Source organism: Zerene cesonia, chromosome 8, assembly GCF_012273895.1.
Source record: "Zerene cesonia ecotype Mississippi chromosome 8, Zerene_cesonia_1.1, whole genome shotgun sequence".
In the NCBI taxonomy this organism is placed as follows: Eukaryota; Metazoa; Arthropoda; class Insecta; order Lepidoptera; family Pieridae; genus Zerene; species Zerene cesonia.
In genome coordinates, this window is record NC_052109.1 from 6674833 (window position 1) to 6689266 (window position 14434).

The 14434-nt window shown below is 33.3% G+C and overlaps 1 protein-coding gene across 1 annotated transcript in view; it reads right to left on the reverse strand.

Moving 5' to 3' along the window:
- LOC119828740 overlaps nt 1-6791 on the reverse strand; it is a 26447-nt gene extending 19656 nt beyond the window's left edge. The window contains exons 1-16 of the mRNA XM_038350983.1: nt 6745-6791; nt 6595-6689; nt 6245-6337; nt 5760-5995; nt 5033-5231; nt 4485-4577; nt 4180-4409; nt 3471-3669; nt 2914-3006; nt 2609-2838; nt 2071-2269; nt 1747-1839; nt 1436-1665; nt 949-1147; nt 625-717; nt 314-543 (exon numbers count right to left, since the gene is read on the reverse strand). Coding sequence (XP_038206911.1) covers nt 314-543; nt 625-717; nt 949-1147; nt 1436-1665; nt 1747-1839; nt 2071-2269; nt 2609-2838; nt 2914-3006; nt 3471-3669; nt 4180-4409; nt 4485-4577; nt 5033-5231; nt 5760-5995; nt 6245-6337; nt 6595-6689; nt 6745-6791 — 2559 coding nt within the window. The remainder of the gene's footprint in view (nt 1-313; nt 544-624; nt 718-948; nt 1148-1435; nt 1666-1746; nt 1840-2070; nt 2270-2608; nt 2839-2913; nt 3007-3470; nt 3670-4179; nt 4410-4484; nt 4578-5032; nt 5232-5759; nt 5996-6244; nt 6338-6594; nt 6690-6744) is intronic.
- Nucleotides 6792-14434: the final 7643 nt, after the last annotated feature.

Here is a 14434-nt window from a genome sequence, read left to right on the forward strand (position 1 = left end):
ATTCGCGATTCAAAAAGTTGTTATTTTTGGGATGACTTCTTCTCAATGGCAAAGTATTTTTATGTGAGATAAGTTTTACATATTGTATCTCAAAATTTAAATTATATGTTCTTAAATTTCCACTATTCAAATAATTTGTAAATAAAGCTATCTCTATATTTTTATGACCCTATAAGAGTCATTAGTTTTTGGTTTATAATGTCAATATTCCTGAAAAATAGCAAGTATATCTCAGTACTTATTTGGATAACAGATGAAGGTATTTACAGTGACACGGCCCTGTGAGAATATATAACATTAATCTTCAACTTACTTCGGTCAAATTCAAGCTACTGACAACATTTATATTAGGATCACATTGTCCAGGGAATATAACAGGTTCTCCTAGTGGGATATCGGGATAGTAGAAGCAAGCTGCGTCGGATTGGTCTGCGTTTTGGAAGTATCGTTGGTCCAGGACGTCTACGTTGCTCATTAGACTATTTATAGCTTGAGCGTCTTCATCTCTTAACGAAGTTGTCCGACTTAGTTTCCAGCTCCAAACTGTAGAAATTGCAATACTTGTTATTTATTCACGAAAAGGAGAAATCCTTATTTTTCCAAATTTACAAAACCAATGAATACCTCTTCGTCTGTTGTTTTCTAAATTTTGGCAGCTGTAAGCCAGTGCGTACGTATCATAATTTGTTCCTAGAATCCAATAATTGACAGCTGGATCTGGAATTGAAATTGTTAAATAATAATTAATGGTTAAACAATGAATAGATTGTACTTGAATATTGCCTTCTTAGATGGAGTGTGGGAATATAAATAAACTATTTGTCGAGTTAGCTTTTAATGAGAGGGAAATGTCAGAAACTGTATTTTATTTTAACTATAGCTCGGTCACTAGTGAAACGTAACAATTAAAAGCCGAGTTTTCCCACCACCAAATTGTTTATTACATACTTGAGCCGATGTTAACAACTAATTTCCCGTCTCCAGACGGTGATGTTGCTGTTCCCGAAACTGAGAGTCGATTTTGGTTCACCACGTGGCTATTCACCACGCTCAAAACATTTCCATTTAGAGCGTATTCGGCACGGTTGCAGGTGCCTGATTGCCGCTCGGAGAAATACGTCTGGATCAATACCCATTCCCCTTGGAACTGAAATTCAGTATGTTTTTCCATTCGCGATTCCAAAAGTTGTTATTTTTGGGATGACTTCTACTAAATGGCAAAATTTTTTTAAGTAAGAAAAGTTTTACAATTTGTAACTCAAAAATTTAAACAAAACGTACATGAATTTGCACTATTCAAATTATATTTAAATAAAGCTGTATTTATATTATGTTTGTGACCCTATAAGAGTCATAAGTTTTTGTTTTATAACGTCAAAATTATTGAAAAATAGCAAGCATATCTCTGAATATATACCATTTAGCTTCAACTTACTTCGGTCAAATTCAAGCTACTGACAACATTTATATTAGGATCACATTGTCCAGGGAATATAACGGGTTCTCCTTGTGGGATATCGGGATAGTAGAAGCAAGCTGCGTCGGATTGGTCTGCGTTTTGGAAGTATCGTTGGTCCAAGACATCTACGTTGCTCATTAGATTATTTATAGCTTGAGCGTCTTCATCTCTTAACGAAGTTGTCCGACTTAGCTTCCAGCTCCAAACTATAGAAATTGCAACACTTGTTAATTATTGAGGAAAATAAGAAATCCTTATTTTTTCAAATTTAATAAACCAATAAATACCTCTTCGTCTGTTGTTTTCTAAATTTTGGCAGCTGTAAGCCAGTGCGTACGTATCATAATTTGTTCCTAGAATCCAATAATTGACAGCTGGATCTGGAATTGATATTGTTAGTTAATAATAAATGGTTAATCAATGAGTAGATTTAATTTGAAGATTGCCTTCTTAGATGGAGTGTGGAAAGTAAATAGACTATATGTTGAGTTAGCTTTTAATGAGACAGAAATGTCAGAATCTGCATCTTATTTGAACTATAGCTCGGTCCCTTGGGCACCGTAACAATTAAAAGCAGAATTTTCCTACCAACAAAATAGTGTATTACATACTTGAGCCGATGTTAACAACTAATTTCCCATCACCAGACGGAGATGTTGCTGTTCCCGAAACTGAGAGAAGGTTCTGGTTCACCACGTGACTATTCACCACGCTCAATACATTTCCGTTTAGACCGTATTGGGCACGGTTGCAAGTGCCTGATTGCCGCTCGGAGAAATACGTCTGGATCAGTACCCATTCTCCTTGGAACTAAAATTCAGTATATTTTTTTCATTCGCGATGCCAAATGTTGTTATTTTTGGGATGACTTCTACTCAATGGCAAAGTTTTTTTAAGTAAGAAAAGTTTTACAATTTGTGTCTCAAAAATTTAAACAAAACGTACTTAAATTTCCACTATTCAAATTATATTTAAATAAAGCTGTCTGTATATTTTTATGAACCTATATGGGTCATTAGTTTTTAGTTTACAATGCTAATATTATTGAAAAAATGGCATGTGTATCTCAGTATTTGTTTGGATAATGGATGAAGGTTTGGATAAGGGACACGGCCCTGTGAGAATATATAGCATTTATCTTCAACTTACTTCGGTTAAATTCAAGCTGCTGACAACATTTATGTTAGGATCACATTGTCCAGGGAATATAACAGGTTCTCCTTGTGGGATATCGGGATAGTAGAAGCAAGCTGCGTCGGATTGGTCTGCGTTTTGGAAGTATCGTTGGTCCAGGACGTCAACGTTGCTCATTAGACTGTTTATAGCTTGGGCGTCTTCATCTCTTAACGAAGTTGTCCGACTTAGTTTCCAGCTCCAAACTGTAAAAATTGTGTTTTTTGTTGTTAATTCATGTAAATTAAACATATATTTTTTACAAATTTTAAAATACATACCTCTTCGTCTGTTACTGTCTATATTTTCACAACTGTAAGCCAGAGCGTACGTTTCATAATTTGTTCCAAGAATCCAATAATTGACAGCTGGATCTGGAACATAAATTGCTCGATAATAGTTATTAGTTAACCAATAAATGTATTTTCTTGTCTTGATGTTAGGCGAGTATTATACGATTAGAGATTAAGAGGTTTTTTACAGATTTTAATGCGATTTTTTATGATATTAGTTAACCCGTCGTATTGATAACTTTTCACTGGTCGCTAAGCCTAAGATGTCTTGAAGGTAATACAAAAATCATTATTTGTGAACTACCTCCACCTATTTCTTCGCAGTTGGTATGTTGGTATGATTCCGGATGATGGCAGTACTGGCTGATAGTGTAATAAATTTATTGCATTTGAATATGTTGCCTTCTTACACATATTATGTACTTAATTATTAACGAGATGGAAATGTGAGTAACTATATCTTATTTGAACTATGGCCTGGTCCCGCGGGCACCGTAACAACTGAGTTTAAAATTTTCCTATCAACAAAACGGTATAATACATACTTGAGCCGATGTTTACAACTAATTTTCCATCACCGGCTGGAGATGTCGCTGTTCCTGAAACTGAGAGCCGGTTTTGGTTCACCACGTGACTGTTCACCACGGTCAAACCATTTCCGGTTGCAGTATATTCGGCTCGGTTGCAGGTGCCTGATTGCCGCTCAGAGTAATATGTTTGGATCAAGACCCATTCCCCTTGAAACTGAAATTTTTAACGTTATTTATTATTTTAGTCTAGTATCAATACCTACTTACGTATTACGTTTCAATTAATGTGTATGTGTAAATGTTGATTCTATTGACTTGCAATCTAAAGAGGAGCTATTATGTATATACATACGAGAAAATTACGCAGTGTGTGTAACTGATACTAAGTGATATACTATGTGATCATCTTTTTTAGCACCATAATCATTCACACAGTCATAAGTTTTATTTTTTAATCAATTTTGAAAAAAATATTATTATTTTAATGTTTTTTTCTTGAATTAAAATGAAGCTATGATCTGGTGTTAAATTAACAAATAAAGATGTTAATATTTAGAGTAACCACTAGCCATTACAATTTTGCTAGGCTTTGAGCTGACAATGATAATGGCTATGAGTTCAAAGAAGGTAAGTTCACGGTTTTAGATTCGGTAGATTTGTTAAAATATTTCTGTATAGGACAGTCAGTGTAAAATATATATGTATATACTAAGCTTCAACTTACTTCGGTTAAATTTAAGCTACTGACAACATTTATATTAGGATCACATTGCCCAGGGAATATAACAGGTTCGTTTTGTGGGATATTGGGATAGTAGAAGCAAGCTGCGTCAGATTGGTCTGCGTTTTGGAAGTATCGTTGGTCCAGGACGTCTACGTTGCTCATTAGACTGTTTATAGCTTGAGCGTCTTCATCTCTTAACGAAGTTGTCCGACTTAGTTTCCAGCTCCAAACTGTAAAAATTGTGTTTTTTGTTGTTAATTCATGTAAATTAAACATATATTTTTTACAAATTTTAAAATACATACCTCTTCGTCTGTTACTGTCTATATTTTCACAACTGTAAGCCAGAGCGTACGTTTCATAATTTGTTCCAAGAATCCAATAATTGACAGCTGGATCTGGAACATAAATTGCTCGATAATAGTTATTAGTTAACCAATAAATGTATTTTCTTGTCTTGATTTTAGGCGAGTATTATACGATTAGAGATTAAGAGGTTTTTTACAGATTTTGATGCGATTTTTTATGATATTAGTGAACCCGTCGTATTGATAACTTTTCACTGGTCGCTAAGCCTAAGATGTCTTGATGGTAATACAAAAATCGTTATTTGTGAACTACCTCCTATTTCTTCGCGGTTGGTATGTTGGTATGATTCCGGATGATGGCAGTATTGGCTGATAGTGTAATAAATTTATTGTAATTGAATATGTTGCCTTCTTAGTCATATTATGTACTTAATTAATAACGAGATGGAAATGTGAGTAACTATATCTTATTTGAACTATGGCCTGGTCCCGCGGGCACCATAACAAATGAGTTTTTCCTATCAACAAAACGGTATAATACATACTTGAGCCGATGTTTACAACTAATTTTCCATCACTGGCTGGAGATGTCGCTGTTCCCGAAACTGAGAGCCGGTTTTGGTTCACCACGTGACTGTTCACCACGGTCAAACCATTTCCGGTTGCTGTATATTCGGCTCGGTTGCAGGTTCCTGATTGCCGCTCAGAGTAATATGTTTGGATCAAGACCCATTCCCCTTGAAACTGAAATTTTTAATGTTAATTATTATTTTAGATTAGTATCAATACCTACTTGCGTATTACGTTTCAATTAATGTGTATGTATAAATGTTGATTCTATTGACTTGCAATCTAAAGAGGAACTATGATGTATATATATACGAGAAAATTACGCAGTGTGTGTAACTGATACTAAGTGATATACTATGTGATCATCTTTTTTAGCACCATAATCATTCACACAGTCATAAGTTTTATTTTTTAGTCAATTTCGAAAAAAATATTATTATTTTAATGTTTTTTTCTTGAATTAACATGAAGCGATGATCTGGTGTTAAATTAATATTCTCTCTCTTAACAAATAAAGATGTTAATATTTTGAGTAACCACTAGCCATTACAATTTTGCTAGGTTTTGAGCTGACAATGATAATGGCTATGAGTTCAAAGAAGGTAAGTTCACGGTTTTAGATTCGGTAGATTTGTTAAAATATTTCTGTATAGGACAGTCAGTGTAAAATATATATGTATATATAACTAAGCTTCAACTTACTTCGGTCAAATTTAAGCTACTGACAACATTTATATTAGGATCACATTGCCCAGGAAATATAACAGGTTCGTTTTGTGGGATATTGGGATAGTAGAAGCAAGCTGCGTCAGATTGGTCTGCATTTTCGAAAAGGTTGTTGTCCAATACTGGTGACGAGATACTGCTGATTATACTGTTGATTTTGTTATTTGATTCCACATCAAGTGCGCTGGAGCGACTAAGCTTCCAACTAAAAACTGCAACCAAAAATTATAGAGTTATAAAAGCTTATACACATTTAGAGTGAAAATCAGAAATTGTTTAAAGTTCGTAGTGCTTGTAGAAAAATAGAATGAGGTATGTAGGATATTTTAAGTACAGTTCATACTATCAGTGTGTTTGAAAACTTGAAAACTGCTCGATCGATTAGGTAATTTCTTTTACGTTCTTGCTAAGGTACACGAGACTATCTTGACTAAATCTATAACAGTCATCATAATACATACCCTCTTGTTGGTTACTGTCCACATTTTGACAGCTATACGCAAGAGCATACTCTTCATAATCAGTTCCAAGAATCCAATAACTCACTTGAGGGTCTGAAACAACAATACCAAATCAGGTGCCGTGAATGTGGAATTCATTGCAAGATTCGTGAATTTGAATTCAAGCTTTTTTAGTCAGAATGGACCAAATAAAAGAGGAAGGAGAATCATTGAGCCAATGTCAATAGCATTTTATGAATTAATATAACATAATCAATTTAGAAATACACTCAAGAACTGTAGTTGCGTTTTGACCTAACCAAAAAGTAAAGGACAGTTACTATTTTGATTATATTGTTTTTAAAACTTACTTGTGCCAATAGAGACTGTAAATTTAGCACTTCCATCAGTTGAAGCTAGAACTGCAGTTCCAGATACAGAAAGTAGATTCTGATTTACTACGTGGCTGTTAACCACGTTGAAGGAATTGTTATCATTAAGCGCATAGTTTGCTTGATTACAAGTGCCTGTTTGTCTCGGGTTCGGGTATGAAGAGATAAGTCGCCATGTTCCAGCAAACTATAAACAACAAAATGATATTTTGATAAAGTAGAACAAAATTTCTAAAAATGGAATTGAGAGTCCAGACATAAATATTATTCATCTTTTCTAGAATGTAAATAATTTGATTGACATTGACAAATTTTTAAATAATTAATATTTTGGATTTTGATTGAAAGATTATATTGGAGTAAAAATTTAATTTTTTTTAATGCAAAAAAGCAAGAGACATATTTATTTTATTAATTGCTCATTGATTAAAGCGTCACTGGGATAAAGCTGAACACACAGGTTCCAATTTCAATATTTATTTTCGTTGAGAGCATTTTTCAACTTAGCGGGAAAAAAATTGAGTTCCGTTAGCTGCCACATAGTTCTACAGTTCCTCCTAGTTTTCAGAAAGACTTATGGCCACTTGAGCCATAAAATTAAATTCTTGAGAACAAATATCTATGAATTTAATTACTTAGCTCTATGGCTCTATTGGTCATAAGCTCTCCGTACTTTCAGAGTATTAGTCTTCAAAAAAATTAATTCGTAAAATAAAGAAAGAAGTCCTAAAGTTCCACATTCTTCATAAATATTCTTTTATTTAATTATACAAAGGTATATTAAGTTGTCAACAATATCAAATTTAAATAATACTAAATGTCAAAAAACAAACAAAATTTATTCAGAATCATAAAAACACAAACACATATAGATAAGTCTGAATAACTTATAATTTCGTTTTAGTCATTGGTTGAATATAAATTCATTTATCAATCTAATATTATAATATAGAATATTTGTTGCGATTTAATGCAAAAACTAATAGATCGACTTTCAAAATTCTCTCACTAACGAAGATACAACTTAACAAGAAACATTATTGGAGTTGAACTTTTACCGGAAAATACTGCAGGTAACAATATACAAGTTTCCTAATGCTAGGAATATAAACAAAAATATTTGAAATTATTATAATTACAAGGGCAGCTTTGTCAAACTATTCCGTTACCATGGAAGAAATATTATTCTATCTACGAAGTAAGGTAGGAGCGGCAATGTTATATCGGGTAATAAGGCCAAAATGAAGGAAAAACAAAATCCGTAGATACAACCATACGAACCTAAATGATACTCCAAACTTCCCTGAGAAGTTGCAAGCAGAGTGATAGAAGTGATATTTAATTTGATACACGACAGACACATTTTTTTTAGGTACATCTTGATTACGTATAAATTTTAAACCTTGAATAATTTTCTATAAATATCTTCAATGTAGGTAATTCGATCTGTTACGTTTTTATTATAATTTAGATTTTATCTTTAAGTATAGATGTTATCTTTAAGATAAGTCGTTGCCGCATTTGGTCAAAAATGAAACGATAAGTAATTATTTAAATAAAAATAATTAACATAGCAAATATGCAAGCCGGATTAAAAGGTCTGGAGGCTTCGGGACAACAATGGAGGCCCTCAACTATTTTCTATTAAATATCAATATAATCGTTTTTGTACTACGTAAAACAAAGCGCGAAAAATGTATCAAAATGAAATTTGTTTACTAGTAGCTGCTAGCGTAAATTTGAAAGCTTTAGACAGAAGTCTGAATAATGGGGCTCTGTTTTGTGGAGGCCCCGGTTTCACTAAATCGGGCTTACCAAATAAGTCGATCAGTCACTTAATTTATTAATTACCTATCACTATCTATCAATCAAATTATTGTTATTTAAGTATTTCAAAGTATCAATTTAAATTGTAATTACTATATCATCAGTTATAATTATTATAATCAATTATATCTAAAGCAGTAGATAGATTGGTCATTAACCGCTTCCTTGGTACATTGTACACGTGGAAATAAGTATAAGTAGTCTTGGGTTCAATTCCCAGTAGGGATTAACAAAAAATGATTCCTTGATCTAACAGGATGCCAAAGACTGAACATATACTGTGTTGAATGGCTAGTTATGGCAAACGTTACGTGTTACGAGGATATTTGTTTTTGTTTATATTAATTAAACTCAAGTGTTCATATTCATGCTGAGTTTAAATTCTACTTCTTTCAGTACATGAAGAAGAACATTAGAAACTCTTCGTTACATGTAACTCTTTATAAGATCTCATAATTTAGCACACTTTTATTAGATTCATTTATTATACGAAATCGACGACCTTGGATTCAATTTTGATCCACTGTATTGTGGGAGTCGAGCTTGCTTCGGCAGGAATTGGGCTAGCTCGCACCGAGGAAGTACCACACCCCCACAGAAAATGGCGTGAAATAATGGCTTGCTATTGTGTTTCGTACGGTGAGTGGGGGAGCCGGAGGCCTATTTCCTTCTCCTCGCCCTTCCCAGTCCATTCTTTCTTTCGAGTCATCAATCCTTTCCTTATCGCAGCGCATTCTCAGAGGTGTGAGCCTCTGCAAATGTTCATGGGCGGTGGTAATTTACCATCAAGCGAACCACCAGCTCAGTTGCCACAAAGATATAAAAGAGATATTTAAGATCTATGCTATAAAGATATAGAAGAGATATTTAAGATCGGTGACAACACAATAATTTCATGAGTTTTATTAACCTAATAAGAACCACCCGTCTTTAATAATTTCTTAACGTACACTCTGTTTAAGAGCAAAAGACAATTTAGTTGATCCTATCATTAGAACGTGTTTTTCAATTAAATTTTATATTATGCAATATTCACTGTAGTTTTTTATTTTTGCAATCAGCTTATTTAAAGCAATAGAAGAATCGCGATAAAAAATATAAATTTTAGTTATCATTTATGTAATTGTTAATGTAATCCTACTTCCTATGATAATGTTATAAAGTTTGTAATAACGTATGGATATTTAGAAATTAAAGACTTTTAAACGGATTTTAAACGCAATTTATTCTTTATATTATTAACTCGACGTTTCGAACATTTTACAGGGAGCGTGGTCAAGGGGAGACATAAATCGCATTTAAAATCCATTAAAAAAGTCTTTTATTTCTAAATGTATAATACTCGCGTAAAATCAAACACAAGAAATTACTACATATGGATGTGCTTGTTGGACTTTCACGTAAAAGCAGCTTATCATATATGTATGAAATGTATATATTATAGTTTGCATACGTCTGGATAAACTTTCATCCGGTTACCAGGCGAGTGAAGCAACCGGATCTGGCTAGTTAAAAATAAAAATAGGCTTTGAAAATCTTCTTTCTTTCTTAAAATCTTAATTGGTTTTTTGGATGTTGCTAAATAAGCCTTTTTTAATTTTATTAAATCATAGATATTTTTCTATAACATTTAGAAGTGGATATTTACATCCAAATATATACCATGTTCATATTTTGTAATAATCATCTTTCATATCGATTCATCTTTTTCTTATCGATAATTATTTATCTTTATCTCCAATACTATTAATCCCAATGATCAGTCTCAACACTAATATGCTGTACCAATTTTGATGTATTTGTGAGGAACACATCAAATTTGATTGTACGAAGAATTTTGAAGCACCGAATATAAAATTATATTCCTTACTCTTGTTAAATTGAAATTTGCTTCCACCGGTATCGCCGTGTTACACTGTCCCGAAAATATCGCACCTTGAGAGACACTTAAGACACTTAACACACTTAATATTAATATTAACATTTTAATGTGATCCACCACGATGCTGTGGTGGTGGCAAGTGTGAATTAATAAATTTATTCAACGATTTCACGTGCCAATTATATAGAACATTTCTGATAAGGTATCGCTGAATATCTGTCACGTATGGCTAATCATGCTGAAAATATTGAATGCCTCAATTAAGAAATAATCGTCTTTCGATCTGCGCCGAATGATAAAGACATATATGTGCACAATTTGTTGCTGGCAGTTAAATGGGTTGCTCGTCGTTTGTTTTCCAGTATTCTATTTTATATTTTGTAACGAACAAAGTTGACCTTCTTTCTGTTTATATTCGAATTTAAAACACATTAGACTATTCGACTACGCAGGATGCTCATGACCCTACCTCAGCAATCGAATTTCTTGTAATCATTCAGTTATCTGTCTAGAGATAAGGACATCCCTTGACTGATTTTTTTATATAAGTTTTTAAATATTTATTAATTACATCAAATGCCAAAAAACAACAACAAAATTCAATTATCTGTTTGATCATTTGCTTAACTGTTTAAAAGACAATCGCCTACGCCGGGTTGTATTCCTTTCCCTATTAGAAAGATGTGGAACTAACATTGATTTATATATATTAAAGCTTACAACGTATAACTATATAATTTCTTCTATTTTTTATGTCTAAGCGGAGAACTGAGCTGGTGGTTCGACTGCTGGTAAGCGAGATGCCTCCGCAAATGCGTTGCCAGCTTTTCAGGAATAGAGACTGTTGAAGGGAATAATGGAATGGGCTGGGTAAAGATACGGTTTCCCCACTCATCGTACGAATAATATGCTAATATTTCAATTAGATTTTCTGTGGATGTGTGATAGTAATTCCCTAGTGAGAGCTGATAATGACGTAAGATAATTAAATCGATAGTTCAATGTTCATAGATAGGTATAAAGACTAAATTTTACAATTTGAATTGAGAATATAATGCATGCCTTATACATTTCCATCGTCGCCACACTAATTGTATGGCGTAATTTCTACGTAAATACGTTTGTGAGCTATTGAATAGCAAGTAATAAGCAATCTCGGAAACTTCTAGCTCATCTTTATTTCTAATTAATTCCAGAGACACAGTGGTGTCTTTTTTGGTCTCTAACACAATTTTTTGTCAATATTCACTTACAAGGATCTGCCTTCATTTGTTCAGCCACAGCGATACTTGGATCATAATATTGACATTATAAGGGCATAAGTTTTTTCCGTAACGGTATGTAAATACCTAACATATTTTTTTACCATAAACACTTAATTTATTATGTTTATAGATTTAGTAAATACATAATGTTAAATTACGACAGCAGCCAACATTACAACGAAAAATGTAATAATAATTTTTATTTATTTTACACATATATTACTTACACAATAAAATTAATAAATACATTTTTATTCTTCAATAATACTAACACGTAATATTTATAAGACGTCACAGCAGGAAAGTCTTTAATTTACCGATCGATAAAATTAAACATTGTTTTAATGACACTCTCTACACAAGCATTCACAGGCATACAGTTTTATATCTACGACATGTTAAGGAGAGCTAAGAAGAGCACGAATAATACTGTGATACTGCTCTTGTATAGCATGGCTGAGCTGGGCTCTGGGCAGGAGTCGTTTTGTTCTACGTCGATAAAGTATCTATTTTCGAGCTCCATTCGATTAGCCATGTAGCAATCAATGGCGTTGTTACCGGCTGGGGACATGGTCCGTCTTCGGCTGAGCTTCCAAGCACCAACTGCGAGAAGAGATTAATAAATTAGTAGTATTATTAAAAAAGGTTTTTATAAATTAGAAATTTTGAAAGAATAGAAAAAAATTTGATCACGAGGCAGGATTCGAACCTGCGTATCTTGCCTAACCGTAGCAACGCCTAGCCTCTCGGCCACCCGTGATCCTGACACAGTAATCTAATTTCTTCTATTCTTTCAAAATTTCTAATTTATAAAGCATTTCAATGCTATAAAACTAAAAATTAAAAAGGTTGAAATCTATAGTAATACCAGCTGCGCCCCGCAGTTTCACCCGCGTAAGTCCGTATCCTGTAGGAATATCGGGATAAAAAGTTGCCTATAAATTATTCCAGTTGGCCAGCTGTCTACGTACTAAATTTCACTGCAATCGTTTCAGTAGTCTTTGCGTGAAAGAGCAACAAACACACACACGTCCTTACAAACTTTCGCATTTATAATATTAGTAGGATTAGTAGGATTATAAAGCTGAAGAGTTTGTTTATTCGTTTGATTGAACGAACGAATCTCAGGAACTACTGATCCGATTTGAAAAATTCTTTCAATGTTAGATAGCCCATTCATTGAGGAAGGCTATAGGCTATAAATGTACCTCAGCGGAGCTGAGGCGGACCGCCATTCTATGAATATAAAGATATTTCAAAGATGCATTCTTTTTTTGCATGTAAATATTGTAGAATATTATACGATAAGTGGTACTTACTGGCACGGTGGTGCGCATCTGTATTCACGCAAGAATAGGCCAGCGAATATGACTCATAGTCGGTGTCGAGAACGTACAGATCATATGAGCTTGTTTGGCCAGGAATTGCTGAAAATAAAAATAACGCTTAGAAAATGGGTATCAGCAATATGCATACGCCAGATTTATGTTTGACGACTTGTTTTTAGGTGCATATACTGTGATACATATAAGTACAGATGTTTGGAAACATTAAGGTTTTAAAATAGAAACACATAGAGCAATACTTTTTACTACTACGCTTTACTGTGCTGCATTTTCAATACAATACTTTTGGATAAAAATTTCATGTGATTTAATTCAAAACTGTCAGACAGTTCATTTTTCACTTTTTAGAATTGCTTCCATCTATCAGCAAGGTTATTTGTTCTACCTTCGCGATTGAGACACATTTCAGAAATTAGGGTATAAATTATTCTGAGCTATCATTTACACTAACCATTAGGCCCTCGAGACGGTAGAACTACTCTCAGTTTAGCACTGCCATCAGTTGAGATGATCGTAGCGTTGCCTTCAATACTATCCAATACTCCATTAAGTCGTTGCCAATTCAATACAGTAACAACGTCACCGTTCAATGTATATCTAGCTCCTGTGCAATCGCCATTTTCAAATACCTGAGGGTATCTCTGGATCTGATACCATGTTCCTGAGTACTGTAAAAATAATTAGTTGAATAATGAGTTAAATTTGTATAGAGCAAACGTTTATGTTAAGATCTGAAGACATTTAAATATATGTAGTTAGAATTGAATCCTGAATGTTTGTGAACTTCTGCTAAAGAACAATACTCAATGATTTATCAGAGTTATAATTCTATGTAAAACTTTATACGATAAGCATTATCTCGTTAAAATTTTTAAGATTTTGTCAATATCAAAATGACATGTTAACAAGCCAGTTATACAATTTACAACATACATTTTTATTATATATTACACTTTTATTTACTCCATATATTTACTACTTTTTCGTCTACATACACCTCGCCTTCACACAGCTTTAAATATTCTAAAATACTCACTTCATTTGCGTTGAAGTTTGCAACTACGGGTATATTAGGGTCGCATTGTCCCGGCAGTATAATCCTTTGACCATCAGCAAACTCGGGCAGATGGAAGCAACCGGCATTCGTCTGATTTGTACTCTCAAAGTAGCGTTCGTTTAACACGTTAACGTTATTGATAATGGTGTTCATTGCATTATTGGCTTGCACTGACAGAGATTTGGTCCGACTTAGCTTCCAACTGTAAACTAAAATATACATGTGTGTGTTAAAAGTTTGGTTCATGTATAACATATAATCGATAAAGTATTTAATTTTTAGTTCTATAGCATTGAAATGCTTTCTATTCTTTCAAAATTTCTCATTAATCGATAAAGTATTCAACCTTACCTCTTCGGTAATTGTTTTCTAAGTTACTGCAACTATAAGCAAGTGCATAGTCGTAGTAGTCTGTTCCTAAGATCCAATAATCTGTATTTCT